Below are 23,506 nucleotides of genomic sequence, written 5' to 3'. Positions count from 1 at the left end.
CACACACGGTATCGCGAGCTTAAAGACACTACGTCTGGCTACTGGTTGTAATGCATCATTTTAGGTGTCTATACCACAAAACCCGTACATGAGGCCACTTTCATGCCGTTGAATCCTCTGGCGCTTCAGCATTTCTGCAATGCAATGCAATGCCACATAAAACTTTTAGGCGGATGAGGGTGTCAATGGTATGTACGGATACACACCAAACTTTCCTTTGCCCCATGAGAGCCTGGTGCCGGGTCTTCACCGAGATCCTCTCGTGAGACATCACCAGATCTGATCCACTCTTCGGTTCTCTTTGTTGGTCCAAGCTCAACGACATGTACATCTCATTAAACAATCGAGCCGACCTACCGACGTAACTCTCAGTTCAGTACGTATCGACGACGTCGACCAATCGGTATTCCAAGCTCCACTGATGAAGTTGGACTTTTCACCGACACAAGGCGTCTTCAGCCGAAAAAGCAAGACGAGACTAACCTAACTGACCGGGGACTGCTCTGCTGTTTCCTGGCTTTATAATTCAAGATATATTCAAGTCAACTGGAAGAGTGCATATTACCTAAGAGATGGAAATGCATACCCGTGCCCGACCTCTCTTACCATGAATCGATGTGTTGGTTCTTGATCCCGGACTCATCTCCGCCATCGGCTTCCGATGTTCAAGAGACACTTGCCGGCCGGACCGGAGCCAAAACCCATACGGGATTGGGTCACTTTTTGGTTGGTCGGGCTATCACGGACCGAGTCGACCGTCTCGGTGCCGTTTTGTGGAGTGTGGGATTATTGCGGTGTATTTGTTTTGATAGATCACAGCACTTGTATCTCAGTTAACCGATCCCAGCACATGCAGAGATGTGAGGGTTTTGCATACAATCGAACCAGTCACTCGAGCCGGAATACATGCACTATATAGCTATGCACCCTGGCATGAGGACGGAGACGATATAAGTCGATCGGCCTCTTTACAATATGCCGCTCATGTGATCTTCACCACTCTTATTTTAACGAGTCTACTCAGTTTTCTAGAAAATCAGTGAAGTATAGTTCATATGAAATTGTGAAAAGATAAGCAATTAATCAGTCAATGGTTATTTATTAGTACCCATAAATAGACAGATCTCACCTTGTGTTCATCACATCCGTCGACTAATGGGACAAAACAACAAAGCTGCAGGAGATAGAAACAGAACATAATGAAGCTCCTGTATTAAATTAAATCATTACAGTTGCCAGTTCTGGTCTTTTGTCCAAGGCGAGCTTTGAAACTCGCCCTTGTCATCTTTGAAGGTCCCAATATCATCACGCTTATCATCTACCAATCTCGCCCATTCGAGCATCAGCCTGAAGAGATACACCTCCCTGTCCTTTTCGCCTAGGGCTTCCTTTGCCCATTTGGCACCTTGCTGACCGATCCATGCTGCATCCTTTGTCTGCCCTTTCATGTCGGTGTCGCGACCGTTAATGTACGCTTTCTTGTGCGTCCCAGTAAAGTACATCAAAGTGGTGTGCAGACCCTGATAACGCGTGTCAATGGGCACAAAGTGTAGCCACGGGATCAGGCGATCGCTATACCACGTCCGAAAGAGGGTGGAGATGAGAGGTACACTCTTTGAGCGGAGCACGCGAAGGAGGTCTGGCGAGGGTCCATTATCCTGATCCAAGAGAAGAACGTAACGGTATTCAAGAGGCTCTTGATCCTTGGATTCTTCGACAATGGGATATGTTTGGCGGAGGATTTCGCAGTTAGGGCCTTTGCAGCCTGTGTAGTCGTTCATCCCGATGCTTGTAGGTGCGACCAGGTTCGCTTCTGCAATAGGGACTTTCTCATGCCAGTAAGTAGACGGATCCTTGGCCGATGGGAGAATCACCGAGACCTTGTCTCCTGGGTTCCTGTTACCCATCATGTGAAGGAGTCGAAACTTATGATTGCCTCGCAAAGCTTGGTCCGAAATATATCCATCGCCGGTTTGACCTCGCCAAAACATAGAATCGTACCGGCGATTGAAGTTCCAGCTGATGTCAGTTTTGTCGTCCTCAGGCTGTGGCAGGGGAATTAAGATGTCCTGGAAGGGCTCTGACTTGTATGGTCCAAAGAGGGGCAGCAGGTCCCTAATGGGCTCTGCGTGAGGGCTTGAGAGGGACATCCCATGAAGATACTTGAGATCAGGCTGAGAACAGTACTCTAGGGACCTCTCCCAATTGACCATTACCTGCGCCTTCGAATGTCGTCGCACGCAGTCAGCACAAAACTCGCCGATATTCCAGTGAGGGCTGGTTCGGGTTCTTGAACGTGGAGGGCATCCTTCGACTTGCATTTGGCGATAGTTGGCTGGAGATACCATGGATTTCTGATCCATCTGGGGAGATTTGGGCAATGCGGGCAATGGCTTGGGAACAGGGGTCTCCGCAGGTTTCGCTCCCTCACTGTCATCAGGGCCATTTCGTTCAACCGACCTCTTTGAGATGAGGTTGACTATAGGAGTCAAATCCGCCCTACTCTGCCCATTGGCAGTATCCCACGATGGGATGACTCGTGGAGAAGGGCTCAGGTTGACGGGGACGAGCATGTCAGGCAGAAACTTTGAAAACTTATTTATGGAAGCCACCAAGCTATCTAGCAACTCTGCATCATGCCCGCTGACTTCAGGGAGTCTTGATGCGTTGCCGTTTTTAATTCCAATAACATGAACACCAGGAATTTGAGATACCAAGGAGGTGCGTTGACGCAGCTTTCGTGGAGAAATAGATTTGAACGGAGCCAAGTCTCGGTCAATCTGATCAAACCGATCAATTACAACAGTATGTTTTGCAAGTTCGTACCAGTCTGTAAAGGCTGGAGGAGGGTCACGGTCATCGTGACGCTCCTTGTAGATCTTGTGGGCGATGGGAAGACTGTTACTTGTTGTTGCCTCCTGCATCCAGCGACCCTGTCTGATGTTGGCCCTGTAGATGAAGTCATTGATAGGGTGGCGCACAAATGTCTGTGGTTTTGTTTTGATGATAAACACGGTAGTTCCCATGGCAAGACCAACTAGAAGAGCCAGGAGGAAGAAGCGCCGGATGAACACGACTGAGCGAATACCATGGGTGTAGGTAAAGACAATCATTCCAAACGCAATCAAGTAAAGCGGCATGATCTCAGGAAGCCGCTTGGGGTGAAGGTAGTCCCCATAGTGGAATATATTCTGGCACGCCTTCGCCGTTCCCACAAGAAACGTAATAATACTGGCTGGTGTGAGCGGCGATGTTTCGCATACCCAGAAAGTGGCCGATATCATGAGGGCCGCGAATGCGACACTATCAACAATGATATCAAACCCATACAAGAAGCCAAATCCAGCATGTAACACAGATGAGCCTCTGAAGATTCGGCTCCCAACCCACACAAGACTCATCGACAGCGACGAGAGTGTCAAAACTGTCCCCAGAGTTCGCAAACGAAGCTTAGCGGTTCGTGACCAAGCTAGCAAACGCCAGAGGAGGACGACGATGATAACATCGAGCACAAGTCCCATACACTGCAGAGCAAGGGTCATTCGCCTACTCTCAACCATATCGAAACAGTAATACGTAGAGCGTGTGATCTGACTGATAGCATGATAGGTGCCTGTAGAGAAAACCAGGATGCTGAAAACTGCCATAGTAAGTATCACTCTGGGGCCACTGAACCAGTCGATCAAGTCATCAAAGCATGAGCGCCAAGGATCATCTGGATCTTCTGGAGGTGGAAATCCCCATTTCTTTCGGGAAGTGAATATTTCATAGGCGAACAAAAGGACACAGAGGAATGACTGGATAGTTGTTAGGTTCTTGATCTTTGTGTATCAGCATAGCTCGGGCTTACCTCGAGGCCGGGAGTTGCACATTGCTGCTGATAATTTACACGGTGAAAAATTTCGAGCCTCAAAACAATGCACAGTATAAGTACGGGAAGTGACAGCCTTCGTGGTCGTCCTGGTAGATGAGAATTTTCATTCTTGGATGCAGCATCAGGTACACCGTCGAGCAATGAGCCTTGACGACGGTGTGATGTGAAGCGTCCATCTGCACCAGGAAACCACTTGGTGATGCAACTGACTCCGTAGCAAACTAAGCCGGAAAGAAGAAACACAAGAAATGACGAAAGTCTCGGGCTCTCTAAGTAATCTTGTTTAGTTTCTGGTTATATAGGTAGTTAAGAGACAGAAAGTTGAGACTAACCAGTTAGAGAATGACGTTCGAAAGTTTGAGATATGTAAAAAAATGAAGATACAGCACTACCAATCGAATTAGTATTAGCATTACCTGATGAATAAGAGATGAAAAAGTATACCATATCGCAAATAACTGTACCACCGTATCGCCAGCCATGATGATGATAGTGGCTTTCAAAGCCAAGATAGACTTAAACAGTAGATATGAAAGCTCAAGGACGCCTTCAAATTACTCATGTCGTCGCAATCATATAAACGTTCTCGAAAACAAGCGGAGAACAAGCTTTCAATTTGATATACACGTCAATGAACTGTTTATGGCATGGTCGTCTTTGTCAAGTCGTGATAAAGAAAAAGAAGCTTAAAGTTGAACTGAAAACCCCCCCTGGTCAATTTTGACTAATATCAGGGGATAGGCTGACGACTCTTTCCTTCCACCCTGGGAATTACCTAAGCTGACGTTTATTCGCTGGACGTTCTACTTACAGTGCCTCCAAGACTTAAACGGTCCACTACCTCTTAGGGGTCCCCTCCCTATCTCGATAAGCTACATGTTAAATTTAGCTTTCTTGTGATGTAACTGCTTGGACGCCTCATTGCCTAGGTATATCATGGCCGGCCTCAACGACGTGCCCTTCATCAAGAGCCTCGCCGTGCCTTCTGTTTGTGCCCTTATCGTATTTCTCGGCTACTTCTCCCAGCTCCTATTCCATTACTCAACCACCCTCGAACCCGGTCCTCCCTCACGTCGCGAAACCATCACTTTCAACAGTCTCCTCCTTATCCTTTGGATAACGTACTATCGCGCCGTTACCACCGATCCGGGCCGTTATATATTCAAAGACCGTGTCATTGAGGCTGATGGCCAACGATGGTGCAACAAATGCGCGGCTCCTAAGCCTGCTAGGGCGCATCATTGTCGTCACTGTGCAAGATGTGTACCCAGAATGGATCATCACTGTCCCTGGACGAGGAATTGCGTGTCCATGACCACGTTTCCCCATTTCCTGCGCTTCTTGATCTACACGAACATATCGCTGTGGATGCTGGGCTACTTCCTGTGGCAGCGCTTCTCCAAGATCTGGGAACACCGTCACCTGCCTGCATACTTGGGCCCTAGTTTCTACGGACTAATTTGCGTGTCTCTTATTTCCATCGTTAACTTTGTCACCACCGTTGCGTTAGGGATCATGCTCATCAACACTGTTAAGTCGTGGGTTTTCAACCAGACTATGATCGAAGGATGGGAACAAGAGCGCCATGAGGCTTTGATGGACAAAGGTCCCAAGGAGTGGTGGGATATAATGGGACCTGACGGTGAAAAAGTCCGTTTCGAGAAACTCGAGTTTCCATACGACATCGGCTTCTTTTCCAACATGTCACAGGCAATGGGCTCCCGCAATATCCTTTGGTGGTTCTTCCCTCTTGCGGGAAACCCCAAAATCTCGAAGGATGGCACCGGCCAAGGCTGGGCATGGGAAGAGAACGGCTTCAACCGCGTTGAAGGCCTCTGGCCGCCACCGGACCCGGACAAACTCCGTCGAGCCGCACGAGGCTGGCCAGCTGGAAATCGCGATTATGCTGAAGAATTGCGCCAAGCAAACATGAGCTCCAGCGAGTACAAGGCCGGGTTTCTCAAGCGCCAGGCCAATGATGAGAGGCGTAAGAGGCAGCTCATGGCGGAGCTGGAAGAGGTTGACGATTTCGATATGTATAATGATGAAGAGTATGATCGCGAGCTCAATCAAGGCCTTGGATGGGTCAATGCGGATGGTGATCGACTGCGAGATTACGGTGTTGACGAGGAAGAGTCAGAGGTTGGAGAAGCTGATGATGATGATGTGCCACTAGCGGAGCTGATACGGAGAAGAAAAGTGCTGAAAAAGGGCGGCTCAGACGATTGAGATGCCACAACAATAACACATTAAAACTTTAAGTCAAAAAGCATTTATCCCTTCTAAGAATCTGTAATGTCCTGGTTATGAATATGAATGTCCCCGTCCTGCAATCATCTAGAACGACGCTTTTGCATATGCTTGCCCTCAAGCATCAAGAATAAAAACCAAACTCGGCCATGAATTCCTTGCGGCTTCTACACCTCGGTTGCCCAGTTCAGTCTCGTTTGTATACAACAGAAAAAAAAGCAACATGCCATGTCTCCTTCTCTTCCGTTTCGCTCTAGCGCGCTGTGTGTATATGTATATCATGCGTGCAGGTGCAAACGATTTGCCTGTGCCCTACCGTCAAGTTTCTTGTTTTCCGACTCCTTGTTAATATCGTGAAGCATAAACTCGTTATGTCGACTACCAGTCGTCGTCATCTTCCTTCTCCTTTTGCATAGCGTTCTTCCTGGCTAGCAGAGCGTCGGCCAAACTGCCACCCAAACTAGGTGTAGGGGTGCTACTGCGGCTGTCGGATCCATTAGGCGTATTAAGACTCATGCCAGAATCGCGCTGCTGGAGCTCGGCCGGCTTACGGCCGGCAGCAGGGCGCTTGGCTGGGGGCGCAGGTGGTGTTGGCTTGGATCGTGGAGGAGCAGGAGGTGCTCGAGGTGCTGGGGGAGCCTGTTCCTCGACATATGCAGCAGGAACCCAAGCCTGCTGTGCGGTCTGGGGGTTCTTAGCTAACCACCATCCTAGAAACGTGTCAGTTGAGCTGTATATTTGAATAAAATTGACTGTACTCACCATTGCTCTCCTTCTGCACAATCTCGACTATCTGACCCGCGGTGATCGAGAGCTCATTCTCTCGTTGACCAGCAAAGTCGTACAGGACCTTGGCCATCACCTTAGGTGGACTTGGTGGTCGTGCTGGGGCGGCAGGAGGCGGGGGCGGAGGCGGTGCGCGTCCAGCAGCGCTGGCCGCTTTGGCATGGCTTGGGAGAGGATTGTGTGCAGCAGGAGCTGGAGCTGCAGCAGGAATAGAAGCAGCGGCAGAAACAGCAGCTGGCGGCGGAGGAACAGCCCGCGCACCCCCTGGACGGGGCTTGGCGGCTCGGTTGCCCTGGATGCGAGATGGTCTACCATTCGGTCCTCCGGGCTTGATAAGCTTACCGCGAGTAATAGGACGAGGAGGCACAGGCTTGCCCTTAGGCGTGGGCTTCGAGACCGAGCTTGGTGGCTCGCCAGGCTGAGTGTGCACGGCACCACTCTTGTAGTAATCGGCTGGGACTTGTGAGTCCTTTAGCACCTTGACTTGCTGCAGCTTGCCAGGCTTCTTGGCGTATTCGATCGTCTCAGCGATCTTGAGGTTGAAACCACCCGGCATCACTCGCTGCATCTGAGTAAACATCTCAGTCTTGAAGATGCAGTTCATCAGGGGGTCAGCCTCTTGCGGCGATCCTATACCCAGAGAGAACCAGTCGTCGCGAGCTGATGAGACACCAATAAACTTGATGGCTCCCAGAGGAACTGATTTCTCCACGGTGATTTGCGGCTGGCCATTGACAAGCATCTGAGCAATGATATAGAATTTGCTGTTGGATATAACGATAATGCGAGGGCTGGCTTTACTGGAACGACCAAACTTCGCCTCCAAAATTTCACCACGGCATGAGAATACCGCCTTCTCGTTGGAACCAATGCCAGCGGCACCACGGATCTGAGCGCCAGGGCCAGTGCTTGCGTTGACACCCAGGTAATCACCTAGGAAACGTCGAGAACCCAGCAGACTCATACGGCGCCTTTCCTTGCGGCCTCCAAGTACCTGGTGACCATGGTCACGGAGCTGGAGATATTCAGCTCCAGTTCGCTTCTTGCGCCAGAATCGCTGGATTCGCGTGGCGGATTCGGCTCGGTAGGCGAGATACGCCCTCCACATTCGCTGGATTCTAGTAGCCATATTATGCCAGTATCTGTCTCGCATATGTTCTAAAGCGAACAACGTCTCGGGAGCCTTGATAAACGCCTTTGTGACACCCATCTGCCATTCTTCCTTGGGAATGCTAGTGTCCTTAAGGATTTGCTTCACGGCAGCCTCTGTAGTGCCCTCCCAAGTAAATTCACCAGCATAAGAAGTAGCAGGTGATAAAAGGAAGAATCTGTCGACAAACTTGTCGAAGTCCTGACGGTATGCGAAACCAGCTCGTCTGATGCGGACGTTTTCCTGCAGACCAAGGTACTTGATCTGATGGAGAACGTTGGGACCGTTGTATTCTGTTGGCGACTTGTTCTCGTTTGGCTTGATGGTACGGATGTAAGAAGGCTGACATTTCATCAGAGTATCAACAAGAGCATTAGCGGACGCTCGGATACGGTCGCCTGCAGAGGGAGGTTGCTTTCGGTTATCTGTATCGACAGGACGGGGGAACAGGGTGTGGACGAATTCGTTTCCACTGTGTTGGAAAAGGGCCAGTAGACCCTTCAGAAGCTGATCCTTGTTCTTATCCGTGATACCTTCAACAGTGTATGTGACATCACCGGCGTAATGCTTGATAATGAAGTTTCCTTGTCGTGGGGTGAGATGAGCGTGCGACATGCCATTGATACTCTGCATGAAGGTACGATCACAGGCAGCAGGATCAGCGTGCGCAGTCTTGGTGGCATCCTTCATGGCGGAAAAGATACCGACAGGTCGAATCTGCTCAATGAGATCACAAACAACCTTGTTATCGAAATACTTGATGGGGGTCCATTGAATCTGTTCCCTGGCGTACTCCTCCTGCTCGGCCTTTAGAGTTAGCTGGATGAAGATTTGCTGCAACTTCTCGTTGACGTAGTTGATGCATAGCTGTTCAAAACTATTCTTCTCGAAGATCTCAAATCCATAGATATCTAGAATACCAATGGTGTTGGTGGTTGGTTGCCGAGCTTTGAGAGACTTATTGATACGTTCGACGATCCAATCGAAGAGGTTGCTGTAGATGGCCATTGCCAAGGCGTCTCGAGTAGCCTGCGCTTGGGCGGGGTTGGCAGGGGACTCGATAACCTCACCGTTTCGAGGTGTCAATATGCGGATTGTGATGCCCTTGATAAGCTGATCGGGGGTAACCTCCATCAGATAAGCGGCGAAATCAACCACAGACCTATCTGTGACTTCAGCGTAACCGCCCTGGTCCTCTTGGAACTGAATGTTTCCAATCCATAGGATAGCTGAGAGCATTCGGAAGATCTGATCTTGCTCAGGCTGGGAAAGGCCAATAACCTTCATTGCATTGAGCGTATCTTCGAACTCGGCAAGGTCGTCGATGCCGTCGACGTCCAAGCATTTTGACCTGCTGGTGTAGACGTAGGTCTCGGGCTTTTGAACACCAAACGTCTCCCGGTATTGTTGCGAGGCACCCTTGGCAAATTGGTAGAAGATATGGAAGTTTCGTTCGTTTGTAATCTGGCCCACCACTCGCGATTTTTCGAGGAGGTAGTTTGTGATGTCGGCACCCACAGGCTCACCCTGTGTGTTGAAGTAAATTTGCAGGTACTTTCCGAATCTTGACGAGTTGTTGTTTCGTAGCGTTTTTGCGTTTCCGAAGGATTCGAGTAGGGGGTTGGTTGCCAGCACCATGTCCTTGATCTGCTTGATATCTCCTGATTCTCCACCAGACACACTAGCGATGTACTGCATAATGCGCTTTGCCGCCTCCGTCTTGCCGGCACCGGACTCTCCTGAAATAATGACACACTGGTTGTCGCTGTACGCCTTCATGTTGTAATATGCGGCCTCAGCAATGGCGAAAACGTGGGGAGGCATCTCTAGTCGATTCTTGCCCATATAACTCTGAAGGACTTCATCGGTGTAGATGCCCAAGTCTCGAAAAGGGTTAACAGAGACCAACACATGGCCAATGTAGGTATAAATCTCGCGCCCTTCGAACCGCTTCTTCAGATTCTCGTTGATGGCTTCGTTAGATACTTTGCTCAGTAGAGTCAGATCGGAAACACCAATTTCCTTCTTCTTGGTTGTCTCAAAGGTGGCCTTCTTGGGCTTCGCGCCTCCGCTTGCGCCGTCGGCGGCTGCACCGGCGCCCTTGTTCTTCGGGCGTCTTGATATTCCCTACATATCGGACGAGAGTTGTCAGTGAAGTATACACCAACATAGGAGCGTTTATACAGTACCATGGTGTGCGACTGTTGTAGAAGAGGGGGAGGAGGGGGAGGAAAGGTGGATAGATAGATAGGTAGGTAGCTGCTATACGTGATGTTTATTTAAACGAGCATCTAAAGGCCAAGCAAGGTCAATCAAGCTCTAACCCGTGGAAACGAATGAAGAAGGTATTGCAGTACTTGGTTATCACGAGTCGGAGGAAGTTAAGAAAAAAATGCGATGTTTAATCCAAAGGCAACTCTGGAAGCTTTAGTTTGGATTTGGTGTGGTGTGGCTGGAATTGAGGTCGGTCGGCCATGCTCAGTAATGTTCCAGTGGTGCCTGACGGGGAGTGAGACTGGGAGTGACGAAACGCCGACAATTTTCCGCCCAGCACAGCCCCCCTGGATTACTGGCAGCCTTACGCAATAAAGTGGCGGAGAGGGAAGCAGACCTGCAAATATCTGGCTAGGTACCTAGATACCTAGTAGGTATTGTTATCAATACGCGCGTCTTTAAAAAGTTTGCTTTAGGCAACGGAATATTTCGTGGTTATTAACAATAAGAGGGTTTCTTAGAGTACCTAGGTAGGTTCACTATTTGTGCCATTTCTGTGCTCCTAACCCATTCTGATTTAGGTACTGTAGTACATTGTAGGTATCCCTGTATTAAAGACTGGCGCCTTGGTTTTTACTCGCCCAAGCCGACGATGTGGCGTCATTGCGCGTGGGATAGTTGACTTATTCCAGGAATAAAACCCATCTCAACTGGCTGCCGTTGCCTTGAAGATGGATCTAGCGATAACTTGACTAAATGCTTTTGGGGTTTAATCATTGCTGTCAATAGCAATGAGGACTGGTTTCTACTGTACCTATGTAAGAGTTGACTTCTGCAGGGGGTTTGGTCATTGATAGAGCCTGAAGAACTTGCCAACAATGGATTCATCAGACTACCTACCTAGGTATGTCGTGTTTGGTAAGCCAAGGTTGCTGACGTGCAGAAGAACTGCTGTTTAAGCTTCAGCTTTGGCTACTAAATTTCCCTTACCCCCTATATTTGTAAACACGTTGCTTCAGGTTTGTTATAGTCGCTGTTCTCCATATAAAGCTTGGACCGAAGGACGTATGGCCTGAAGCATGAGAAGGGTCATCATGGTTTGGAAACAACCAAACTCATGCAAACAACTTTTACTGCAATTTACTATGTAATGCAATTGATTACCAGGAACCAGATAAGGTGGCCCACATTCAAACTGCTCCGTACCCATTAACTAACTATCCCCAACCCAACATCCCTCAGATCTGAACAGCCTGAGTCTTGGCTTGCATCCCGCCCGTTCCCCGCCAAACAAGCTCCAAGCCGATCTTCAACATCAGTTCTATCGTCATCCGAGTAATAACACCTCCACATCCGTTCAGGCACAACAAGTGAGCTACGTTCAATCTTCCCCTACTGCAATAACAAATGATCGACCAATCCCCTGTCTTCTGACGCAGGTCAGCTTCTCGGTTGCGGGGTAGCAGCTCTCCAAGGTGGCATGGCATGCTCGCCGAACAAGCCAACCAGACCAAGCCTGTGCCCGTCCAAGCATGCAATGCGATGCCTGCGCATGATAAACATGGTCTTGCGCTGCCGCATCAACGGCCCATTTCATAGACCTGACCTTAGCTCCGTTTGAGTTGTTAGTTGATAGATATAAACCTAAACATCGCCGCATTCGTTCTGAGACCCCTTCCCTTCTTCACCTTCTTCCTCTATAACCTCAAACCTTGTCGCAACAAATCACTTGCATCAAATCAATCAGTTCGCATTTGTGCTTTACACCTGGGCTCTTAGTAAACCGTTATACACATAAACCTCACGAATACAGTCACAATGGCCGACACTACCGAGCAGCAGCAGCAGCAGCCCAAGCTCGTTGATGACTCTCCCATCTCCCCTGTCGAACGACGGAACTCGTTGGAGGCCCATCTCAAGCACCGTCCCGAACGCTCCGAGCTCGTCGAGAGTGAGCAGCTCCCCCTTACTTCAATCACTATGTACACATTACTTACCATCCTGCCCCCAAAACAGAGAACATCCTTCCGGCTTCTACCGCAGCACCAGGCCTCCAAGCACACCAGAAGGAGGTGAGTTCTCCCCCCCATAGCGGTGGCATATAGATCCGTGCTTGCTGACGAGACCTCGCAGCTCGAGAAGCACATGCTCGAGGATAAGCTCAACGACAAGATCTCGCACCGCCCAGACCCCGAGTCTCTCATCAAGGAGGGTGTTCTCCACGACGACCCGCGCTCTGTGGCTCAGGACGAGGCTGCGAAGAAGTACGACGAGGCCATTGAAGACGAGTATGCCAAGCGTGAGGGTGGCGCCTGATCATGATGTCATGCGACAGGACAGGGTACTTTACTTGGCCCAGGGTCATGAGAGCCTCGGTCCGGAAACTGTACTCATGATGCTAAATGTGGAGTTTTTTTTAGTTTTTAGTTTTTTTTTGAAATGTGTGAAATGAATTGACTGTTCATGGCTTTGGTATTAAGCACATGTTGGCAACGTACAACCAACAAACAGGCCGGGGTCTTGTATCCGGTCTTTGTATTTATGAATCGTTTAAATATTGAGTTCTGCCATCTATTTCTGTGTCTCGTGCATGCACTGACTAACACGGAGATTGGGGTGTGACGATACAATTCATCAACACACACCGGTTGGGCAGTGAACAAAAGAATGACCCATTCCAGGTGGAATTCCACTTCAGGTTTCACTGTCTAAGCCTTTTTAATGGCGCCTCGCAACGTGGGGATTCTCTTCCAGCTGTGTAGTGGAGGAAACCTGCAGACGAGAAGCTCCAAACAATCCCTGCGACAAGTCGGGCTGCAGGTACCGAGCGGGAGGGAACCCAAACCAAAGTCCCCGTCTAGCCTACCTCTAAGAACAGAGCCCAACCCGCCACACCATCAACTTCATTTGGACCCTTATTTTTTGGCAAGTTTCCAAAAATCAAGGAATAAGGCACAAGGTAAATTAAGTAAGGGAGGGGGATGAAACAGGTCAGAGTGGTGTGTGTGTGTGTGTGTGTGTGTGTGTGTGTGTGTGTGTGTGTGTGTGTGCTGGAAAATTTCTTCCAACACGTATGTGAAATTTGGTTCACTACCTAATAATAATCATCGGACCAGTCCGACGGGCCGTCCCAAATCCCATCCAGCCGTTTTGTCTTGTAAGAGGTCAAGACTGGGTATTTGACCCTTCTAGAAAGCCAGCGCGGACCAAGAGGTGACCAGCGCTTAGAGAGTAATAAAAATACAACAGACAGCCAGCAAGTGAAAGAAAAAAGGAAATCAGTCTCCCCATCCAGCTTCTCGCCACGTCTATCAATCTTGAGCGCTGCAAAATCCACTCTCTAGTTGTCCATTATACATCGCCTCGGTAGGCAAAATGATTATGCTTCATAATCTTCGAAATAAAAAACGCCAGTCCATGTTCTAACCCATATCCGCTGTATATCGCTGTTCAATTCCATTAAACAAAAGGAAATATTACAAGTTGAAAGGGTCGCTCAGGTTCGTGTATATGCACCTGCGTATGTCGGCGCCGGCGAGTCCTTCTCGTAAGAAACTTTATTGTGGTTGATAACCAGGTTGCGACCAGATTTGGCGACTTGTGTAGTGTGCTTATCTGCATCAACTGTTAGAATAAGTTTAAAAGACTGAGCCCGGAGACTCGGTGGCAGGCGACTTACCAGCCCCGTACTCGCGGTACTCGCCAGGAGAAAGAGATCGAGGTGTTGTGCTGGTTGAAGAACTGTACGAACCAGAAGAGTAGCTGTATGAGCTAGAGATTGAAGGCTCCTTGGTGCTCTGGTGAATCTGGACGGTATAAGGGGAGCTCATGGTTGTGGTTGTAAGAGGTTGAATAGTGGTTGTTTATAAGTTGAGTTGTAAAGGGTTGTTGGTAGTGTTGATGGTTGAGTAGAACTGGGTAGTCAAGTCTTTGTATGAGAGTGTTTGGTGAGAGTGAAAAGGAGAATGGCTTCGAGCGACGAAGGGGGTCTATATGTATTCGAAGCTTGGTGATGCGAAACGATAGTACGTACTCTATAATTGCAAGTGTGGGTTAACCCAAGGCTTGACTGCCTAGAGAACCAGGATTGCCCTGCCCCCAGCACAAGGCATCTTGGCACACTAGGTAGCCTCTGATATGGGGGGCTTAATGAATTCCATCAACTTCAGGGGAGTGAGTCAAGGAGAGACCAGACGAAGAACCGAGCACGCGCATTGGTTCCCCATGCCCGGCACGGCAGACGGGCCATCTAAGGCACGACGCGGGAGGGCTAGCGATGGTGTACGTGCTGGGTCGTAAATAGATTGCTAACACGGGGTGCAGTGTAGTTTGGTGGGGCGTAGCCAGATCATTGGGCATCGTGCTCAAAAGCAATAGGGGAGGGGGCAAGAGACCAGACTTTCAAGAAATCATCCCGGTCTGGCTTCGCAATTGCAATTGCAGAGCTTTTTTTTTTTTGATATGGGTATCCCTCGAAGTCTAATATGAAATCGATAGATGCAGCTTTATCATAAGAAATAGGGCTCTTAGAGTAACCTTAATCTTATATAAATATAAAAGTAATACCTACTATATAACCTACTTATCCTTCCTTTAATATAAAGATAAGACCACTTTTAGACCCCTTAAATATAAAGACTAAGTATCTATATCAGTTAATTTACCTAGCTTATCTTATATACCTTAATCCCTATAATTAACTAACTATAGCTATATTAATATAATTATTAGACTAGGCCTATAAAGATAATATAATAAATATTCCTTTTAGTTTAAGCTAATAAAGAAGAATATTAAAAAAGCTATTAAGGCTCTAGAAAATAAGCTATTTATCTTTATTAAAGATTAAGCTAAGATTATTATAAATACTCTAGATATATTATTTAATAACTAAAGGGTTAAAATAGCCTTCTTTAGCTATAGCCTTTTTCTTTTATATAGCCTTTTTAAATTTATTACTAAATATACTATTTAGCTTATAAAAGAAAAATAGCTACTAAAGGCTTTTAAAGCTATCTTAGATAGTTATAAGGACTTAAACCTAATAGAGGAGCTATTTTTATAGAAGCTAAATAATAAGATATATAAGGCCTAGTAGGATAAACTAGGATATTAGGCTAGGTTAGTCTATAAATATAGCTGTTAATTAGAAAGGGTCAGTTAGGTGATTTTATAGGTTAGTTAAAGGAAGGTTTTGTGGGTTCTTATGTAAGGTTTCGGTTACTCTGTGTGAGCAATAAACAAGTAATCGCAGCAATTGCAGAGCATCAAGTTAGACTGGGCACGAGGCCACGAAATGACAGCACTGCGCTGGGCTGGGCTGGGCTGGGCTGGGCTTCGGTGGCGAAAAGGCCATCGAGTGAAGCTCCCATGCCATGGTGACGCTGCCCCGGGTAGGGCGGAGCCGTAGCAACACAGGGCGAATGAGCATCCATCAATGCAGGGATGGGCAAGGCAAAAACCAAGCCCCACGGTGTGAGCGAGGGAACCAAGACAAGGTTTGATAGGGACGCCATGGCATACAGGTGTGCAGTCCACAAAGCAAAGGAGACTGATAGAAAATAGACGAAACAGAAATGTCGTTGTTGCCTGCAAATGGGGGCCACAAATCGCCCGTTGCGCTCGATCTGTGCTGCGTTATCGAAAACCAAAGCGCAGCATGAGTTGACTGACAAATTGATCGCTAGGCCAGGGATATCTTTCACGATACAACCGCCTTGAGTGAATGCATGAAACACTCGCAGTAGCCGTCCTGATAGAGGTTAGAGCCCAGGCACAACAGGCACCAACGCCAGTAACATGTACCATTGCCCTGGGATCGTGGAGCCGAATGAGTAACCAGATAAAAATATCCAACGCTGGTCTTGACTGGGTAAGAGGTAAGCAAGATTGAGGCCTCGCTTTGTCTATCCCACATTCCTATTTCTGTCTCAGACATTCTTTTCCTTCTTCGACCCCTTTTCGGCTGCGTTTGTCGTGATTGGCATGATGACCCTTGCACGACAGGTTCTGATGTCTGTTGATAATCACGATATGAATCTTTCACAGCATGCATCACAGCCGATCCAAACAACCGAAGCTTTCGATGCGCCCCGCCATGACGAAAAGGGGTTTAAAGGTGATCGTCATGTCGCTTCTTCTAAAGAAAGACCATCATGACAAGCAGGAAGCGATAGCGATCGTGAAGCGCATTAGCGTCTACAACGCTTGGCCCAGGGCTCTTCGGCTCGGTGGATCTGACACCTGCAGGCTACCTAGGCTAGGAGCCTAGGATGTCCCCATCTGGGTTGCATCTCTGCATCTCCAGCTGCAGGAACTGTTGCGCCTGTTCGGCTGTAAACATGTCAATTACTGAAGCTCTACACCATCTCATGCTTGGGAACTGTCACGCGTGAGCATATCGGCGCCCCAGCCGCCGCAACAGACGACTCATAGCTGCAGCTTCCTGAAGGGTGAATGGATAGGCGGGTGAACCCGGTAATGGTCGATTGTCTGTCACTTTCGTTCATGATTCTGCGATGCGAAACATGACCATCCAGTGACGTTTGTGGTGATGTGGTACCCTGCTTTTCAATGGCCTTGTTTATGTATGTACACACATATGAATCAGGGACCGATAAGTACCTATGTATGTATTGTTTCACTTGTTGCGCCTTGCGTAGCTGTAGCTGATTTCAGCTAATAGTGAAGCGTTGTGTAATCTCGTCATGAGTCACATGGTGAGATTTCGCCCTGGCAGACAGTGATAGCATGTTTGTTTAGTAATGAGCAGATGTTATCCACAGGTTCAGAGTACTCCATCCATGCCTCATGCTAACTACATATTGAGGTACGTAGATATCCGCAGTGTAAGGGTTGAAGGGACAACGTGATCGCGTGGTCGGGGTTAAATCTGGTAAGTAATAATTCCGTCTTCATGGATGGACCCTGTTGACATCGGTTCTGTTCATCCATATTTGGTAGCGCAGCCCCCCGGTTTCCAAATGGAGATGCAAGATGTGACAACCCAGTATCAGATCCAAACGGAAAGAGTCATTGAACGGGTTGCATCCCATTGGCCAATAGCATTATGCACCAGGAAGGGAAGTTATGACGCGCTGTTTCGTCTGGCTGTACCGCTACCGCTCCCCGCTAAACGGCCACGTCGCCATCTGAGAACCAACCCCAAAGCTCTAATTTCTAGGGACAACCCAACCCATCCACCATACATCGACAATCTCGCATCACACTGCCTCACTTATCGACGTCACACCCTTAGAATTCCAAGCTCCCCAACGTTTTCTCAGCCGTTGTGACTTCCAATTCTACGACACCTACAGCATACTCTACGTCCCTGTCTCCGCCCCGACCACCATCATGAAGGCTGCTCTCTTCCTTTCCGCTCTCGCCTCAGCCGCCGTTGGCGTTGTTGCTGAGGAGCTCAAGATCGATGTTACTCTTCCCGTTGTTTGCGAGCGCAAGACACAGAGGGGAGACAAGGTCCACATGCACTACCGTGGAACCCTCAAGGACTCGGGCAAGCAGTTCGATGCTAGTAAGTCACTACGACGCCCTGCATCTGCAATCTTGCTTGCAGCAGAGCAAGTCAAATGCTAATTGGGATACAAGGCTACGATCGCGGTACTCCCCTTTCCTTCAAGGTCGGTTCTGGCCAGGTTATCAAGGGGTATGTAACATCCTCGTTACGATGCATTCGGGCGATGCTGACAATAGAAACAGATGGGACGAGGGTCTTCTTGACATGTGTATTGGTGAGAAGCGGTACGTCAAGGATACACATAACAACAACTAGGATATCACATTGCTGACTCTTGAATTAGAGTCCTCACCATCCCCCCTGAGTTCGGCTACGGCCAGCGAGCCATTGGCCCTATCCCCGCCGGCTCTACCCTAGGTATGTTATTTCCAGCTCTCCTTTTTCGCCTTACTTTCACCGCCTGACACTGTGAAACTACAGTTTTCGAGACAGAGCTCGTCGGAATTGACGGCGTCCCCAAACCCGAGAAGATCGAGACCAAGGTCGTCGAAGGCGCCGAGTCTGCCGCCGAGGCCATCAGCGAGGCTACCGAGGCTGCCGCGACAGCTTCTGAGAAGGTTGCCGGCAAGGTTGCTGAGGCCATTATCGATGCTGCTAAAGCTGCCAAGACCATTATCGCTGATACCGATGACGCTCCCGAGCACGAGGAGCTGTAAAGACATGATGTATAACGATTTACTTTGTGCACACCGCGAAGCGCCATGACATATCATATCATCCACTATACATAACATTAGACTGGATAACAAATTCCGTCGTCATTGATGTCATATCGTGTGCAATTCGACTGAGTAGGGCCCCACGTTGTCCTTGAGTGACTTGTTGGCTGTAGATGCATGACTGTAGATGTAGGGAGGGTTTGCCATCTGCCTGAAGTGCGATTAAGGGTTCATTTAGTCGATCTCGACGTCATTATCGATACTATTCTTCTTCTTTATTCTTTTCTCCAGAAAAGAATCGCTTCTAGTGTCACTGGTGTACCAGTCATGATGGTTGTTTCTGCCAACATTCTTTTTCACCCCGCATCCATGTGATGATCTGGGTCACTGGGCAGACATGTATGCATGCTGTTCGAGTCATGCCTACAAGGGACATTGTGTTTTGATCCTGTAGGGACCTCCGCTGATGAAAAAAAAATTGTTTCGATGTACGATGGGAAGCCATAGGAGAGGAGAGTTTTCAGGTGGATTATGGACCATCTGATCTTTAGCTACAAAATCTTAGTGCCAGGCCCATTATAGAGGCCATTTAATCGCTCTGTATCTGTGAATGGTTACTTTTCCCCAATCGACAGTGGGGTGACGAGAGGTCCATCTCATATTCAGTGGCCAAGGTTTGCAGCATCCGACAGCTGCGTCATTAATGCATGGTAGGATGCTAACAGAGAAAAACTATGAGCATGGATCCTGTACAGAATTTGAAGTGTATCGTTGATCATCGCCATCAAGAGTATCTATATCAGATGGATTTACAATATTTGCTACAAACTCCATATGAATTAGGCTTGGCTATAGTAACAGTGTTAGGCCTTGGTGATCTACAAATGTAACCGATCAGGTTGTGTTCTCAGCTGTTGCCACGAGGACAATGTCAATCAAGAGGCAATAAACATTTACTGGTGGTGATCATTCTGATACTATCGCGAATATTCTGGATGGAGGTGCAGGGTATGCGAGCGAGTTGAAACTAATACTTCCAAAGCTCAAGTTGATCGACAGCGTACAATACTAAAAGGCAAGAATATATTACATTTCATTGAATATGTGCAAGTACTTTTGTATTACCTGATCAGTCTGAGGTGATTGTTAATGCAGGAGCACATGTCAAGCTGTATTGAGTGACATGTATGTACTTTTTGTCCAAACCCTGATTTGCCGTTTCATACACCCAAACATATTTTCGATAATGAATACTCAGTTAGGTGTCATTGAGAGATACGTGTCGTTTTAATGGGCCTGATTCAAGACCCGATAATGCATCCATTGTACGGAGTAGTCTAGATGATGAGTGTCTGGCCACTCATATTGAATGTATCTTCTTTCGCTTGTTCTACAGCGCATGGGGGAGACCAACGACATTTAGTTCCAGCAATTCAAGATTTGACACGTTTTGACTACGCAAAAGCCACTCAATGCTACGCTTATCGGGATATAAACTTGTGGCGTTCGAGGGGCCTACACGTTGGGCCACTGCATCTAAACAAGTATGACTCTGTTACAGGAGAAGTCAAATTAAAGGCTGTGATTACGTGACCTGATATTCACTACAAAGATGACGCGAGTCTTTGAACAAAGGCTTCACTACCTGCCCAGGGAGAAGAGGGATACGTAGCATGATTAAGTACTGGTAATTGAGTAAAGAGATGTGAAACACGTATCATCTCAACAGACAATAATGAAGGTTTTACGGTGGAACCAATAATACCCGTATGGATATTATCCCGCTGGCGGAACAGAAACCCGGTAGCCCCATGAGCTCGGGAGCTAATTTAAAAGAAGCTTTTCTGGTGAGAGGGATGGACGGAAACTACGGATAGCCGGTTAGAGTTGCTCTAGCTGTCGATAGCTCGGTCGAAGCTATCATTTACGAACATGATTGATTGTTGATTTATAGGCTCATGGGTTCTCTCGTACTTAATATTCCCTTCCACTGCATGATGCTCAACCTTGTAAAACGTTGCACTATGTATCTGCTACTAGGATCAATTCGAAATTACTTATGCTTACCGTTTCAATTAGGATTGGGACGCGGTAACTTCTTAGCGCCCGCTCCATGACTTCCTCCCGTTATTCTAGGCTCGTCGCAGTGGCAGTGACGACTGACCCCTTGCACCGTATTCCAGGGGCGGGCATTTTGTCCCATCTTCAAGCTGCCTCTCATCTTGTCCCCCTTCAATCCAATTAATGCACCGACAGTTGTCACTTCTCATCATCTCCCCATTGAGAGAGCTTCTTTCCCCCCTTTCTGTTGCACTCTTTTATTCCTGTTTGTCCACTGCCCGACTTTCTTACCCGGCCATTCAACCTGTTTCCCTTCCTTCAGACTCACCTACCATTGCGTGCTCATGATACACAAACAATCTCGCTTGCAAACGCAATGTCATATTTCTTTCAATAACACCGTTGAATTAAACTCATAGGCTTTCCTGAGGCTCTGCGCCTGTTTCTTGGGAGCCGACCCAACCAGCCGGGTTACGTATCTTGGCGTCTCACCTCTACCACCCAATATCTATCAGTCTTAATGTTTGAATTCATTAAGAATCGTTGGCAGGACCTCCGCGACGAGCATCCGCGCCTTGATGCGGTAGCCACAAAGGTCTGGATGATAGTTCCGCCCATCAACTTCATCACCATTCACTACGCCTATTTCATTTTCGGCTCACTCATATTCTCTGTTATTTTCTGGGGATCGAGTCATCCAAGTCAAAGCATTCCCTATATCGATTGTCTATTCCTCGTCGTGTCCTCCTTTTGTGATACAGGCTTGAACACAGTTAACCTTTCCGAACTCACAACATGGCAGCAGGTTCTGCTATACATTCTGTTCATCATCGGAAGTGCACTTTGGGTCTCGTTTTGGACTGTTATGGCACGAAAACATGCCTTTGAGAAACGTTTCGAGGATATCGTTAGGGCGGAACGAGAGGCGAGGAAGCGACGCGCTGCATTGAGGCGCTCCAAACCACTTGGGAAATTCCTCACATTCGACAAGTACAAATCATCGCCTGCATCTACAGGAGCCTCTACTGTGCTACCAGGACTGGGCACCAAACAGAAAAGCGTGACCGAGAAAAATGACACAAACGCAAACGATCTGTTTACCACGACTAAACCTATACGCCGAGCAGTGACAGCTCCCGAGGATTCTAGATCCTCCGACTCAGATGACAATGACAGCAACAGAACACACGTGGCAGCATCATCACGTATACCTCCTCCAACTTCTGGTTCCGGTGATCATATACAGTTTGCTGATAACTTATCACCCCGAAATGGCGACAGAGACAGTATCTCTATTTACAGACGAAATGACGACAACGAACTCGACCGACATCCCTCAGCAGCATCTGTAGCCGATAGCGACGAATCAGAAGACTTTCTTTTACACTGGAAGAAGATCCTTGGCAGCCACAACACAAGCAAGAGAGGACAGTTCTACGACCTTTCGTCCGATGAGCGTGAAGCCTTGGGTGGTTGTGAGTACCGTGCGCTCAAGGTCATGTCTGTCACTGTCCCTCTTTATGGCTTTGCATGGCAGGCCATATGCGGTATTGCCTTGGGTGCTTGGATAAACAACAATCGGCCGTCCGCGGCGACAGTGAATGGCCAGAATCCTTGGTGGTGTGGCATCTTCCTTTCTGCTTCGGCATTCAACAATGCAGGCATGTCACTCAACGACGCAGGCATGTCGGCTTTTCAAGACGGTTACTTTGTCTTGATTGTTGTTGGTATCTTGATCTTAGCTGGTAACACAGCCTACCCTCTGCTTCTAAGATTTTCCCTCTGGTGCAGTCTCCGACTGTTACAATTGACGACTCAGCCCAAGACACTTGGGCCATGGAAGGAGACCATCGAATTCATTCTCAAGTACCCCCGTCGAGTTTACACGACCCTTTTCCCATCGGGTGCAACCTGGTGGTTGTTCCTTGTCATTTTTGTCATCAACACAATCGACTGGGTGGCTTTTGAAGTTTTGAATATTGGTAATAAGGTCGTGGAGAGCATGCCTGTATCTGACCGCATCATTGCTGGATGGTTCCAAGCAATCGGTAAGTGACAAATCCCTGTATAATCGGACATCGTGCTAACAACCGTGTCAAGCTGTTCGCGCTGCTGGCTTCGCTGTTGTTTCCATTGGAAGTCTTTACCCTGCTGTTCAGCTGCTGTACATGATCATGATGTATGTTTCCGTGTATCCCGTTTCGATCACGATGCGTCACTCCAATGTCTATGAAGAGCGATCTCTCGGCATCTACGAGGATGACCCGCAAGTCTTGGAAGCAGAAAACGGAACAGGTCATCTTCCCCCAATCTCAGAAGTTCCAGAAAAACCGGCGCTGCGACGAAGAGTCACAGCTGCAGCTCAGAAAACAGTAAAGAAATCCATGACCTTCCATGGTGTTGGTGTGCGGCCCCCGCCTAAAGGACCGGACGACAATTCTCGTATTTCATTCATTGCCCAGCAGATGCGTGGACAGCTTGCGCACGATCTGTGGTGGCTTATTCTCCCTGTCCTTATCATCATGATTATCGAAACCGACAACTTTATCGAACAGCCTCTTGCTTACAGCATCTTTAACGTGCTGTTCGAGGTTATTTCTGCCTATGGTTGTGTTGGATTGTCTGTCGGAGCCCCAGGTCAAAGCTACAGCCTGGCAGGAGGCATGCACAGGGGCAGTAAATTCGTGCTCTGTTTGGTCATCCTTCGAGGTCGACACCGCGGTCTTCCTGTTGCGTTGGATAAGGCTGTCCGGCTACCAGGTGAGAAGCTGGCTCGTGAAGAGGAAGAAGACTCAAAAATTAGAAGAACAAACACAATGTTCAGGATGGCCAGTCGAGAGACTAGGGCGGTCTAAGTTCGCACATAGAATGGATATGGTCTAGGCGTTGAAGGATTTGAACTACAATAGATTTGAGCGTGACAGTCGAGTTAGAAGCTAAAAAATGTAAGGATCTATACACAATTATTTGATAAA

The 23,506-nt window shown here is 48.1% G+C and overlaps 7 protein-coding genes across 7 annotated transcripts; 4 read left to right on the top strand and 3 right to left on the bottom strand.

The window, feature by feature from the left end:
* Positions 1–1,226: 1,226 nt before the first annotated feature.
* Positions 1,227–3,560, bottom strand: FPOAC1_001518 (uncharacterized protein; the record flags this gene model as incomplete). Its single annotated transcript, XM_044846120.1, has 1 exon — positions 1,227–3,560. One exon carries the CDS (start codon positions 3,558–3,560, stop codon positions 1,227–1,229), a length of 2,334 nt encoding a protein of 777 aa, XP_044712036.1.
* A 1,250-nt stretch (positions 3,561–4,810) lies between these two features.
* Positions 4,811–6,103, top strand: PFA4 (Palmitoyltransferase; the record flags this gene model as incomplete). Its single annotated transcript, XM_044846119.1, has 1 exon — positions 4,811–6,103. The coding sequence occupies one exon, from the start codon at positions 4,811–4,813 to the stop codon at positions 6,101–6,103; it is 1,293 nt and encodes a 430-aa protein (XP_044712035.1).
* A 399-nt stretch (positions 6,104–6,502) lies between these two features.
* MYO1 (class II myosin) lies at positions 6,503–10,252 on the bottom strand (the record flags this gene model as incomplete). The annotated part of the gene is made up of 3 exons (XM_044846118.1): positions 6,503–6,834; positions 6,887–10,187; positions 10,250–10,252. The coding sequence occupies 3 exons, from the start codon at positions 10,250–10,252 to the stop codon at positions 6,503–6,505; spliced, it is 3,636 nt and encodes a 1,211-aa protein (XP_044712034.1).
* Positions 10,253–12,092: 1,840 nt separating this feature from the next.
* On the top strand, positions 12,093–12,590 carry FPOAC1_001515 (uncharacterized protein; the record flags this gene model as incomplete). The annotated part of the gene is made up of 3 exons (XM_044846117.1): positions 12,093–12,225; positions 12,291–12,346; positions 12,408–12,590. 3 exons carry the CDS (start codon positions 12,093–12,095, stop codon positions 12,588–12,590), a joined length of 372 nt encoding a protein of 123 aa, XP_044712033.1.
* Positions 12,591–13,770: 1,180 nt separating this feature from the next.
* FPOAC1_001514 (uncharacterized protein) lies at positions 13,771–14,104 on the bottom strand (the record flags this gene model as incomplete). The annotated part of the gene is made up of 2 exons (XM_044846116.1): positions 13,771–13,889; positions 13,954–14,104. 2 exons carry the CDS (start codon positions 14,102–14,104, stop codon positions 13,771–13,773), a joined length of 270 nt encoding a protein of 89 aa, XP_044712032.1.
* A 3,526-nt stretch (positions 14,105–17,630) lies between these two features.
* Positions 17,631–18,467, top strand: FPR2 (Peptidyl-prolyl cis-trans isomerase fpr2; the record flags this gene model as incomplete). Its single annotated transcript, XM_044846115.1, has 5 exons — positions 17,631–17,808; positions 17,883–17,940; positions 17,994–18,035; positions 18,095–18,168; positions 18,232–18,467. 5 exons carry the CDS (start codon positions 17,631–17,633, stop codon positions 18,465–18,467), a joined length of 588 nt encoding a protein of 195 aa, XP_044712031.1.
* A 2,584-nt stretch (positions 18,468–21,051) lies between these two features.
* FPOAC1_001512 (uncharacterized protein) lies at positions 21,052–23,386 on the top strand (the record flags this gene model as incomplete). Its single annotated transcript, XM_044846114.1, has 2 exons — positions 21,052–22,579; positions 22,632–23,386. 2 exons carry the CDS (start codon positions 21,052–21,054, stop codon positions 23,384–23,386), a joined length of 2,283 nt encoding a protein of 760 aa, XP_044712030.1.
* Positions 23,387–23,506: the final 120 nt, after the last annotated feature.

Source organism: Fusarium poae, chromosome 1, assembly GCF_019609905.1.
Source record: "Fusarium poae strain DAOMC 252244 chromosome 1, whole genome shotgun sequence".
Lineage (NCBI taxonomy): Eukaryota > Fungi > Ascomycota > Sordariomycetes > Hypocreales > Nectriaceae > Fusarium > Fusarium poae.
This window is presented reverse-complemented; position numbering and strand designations above follow the sequence as displayed.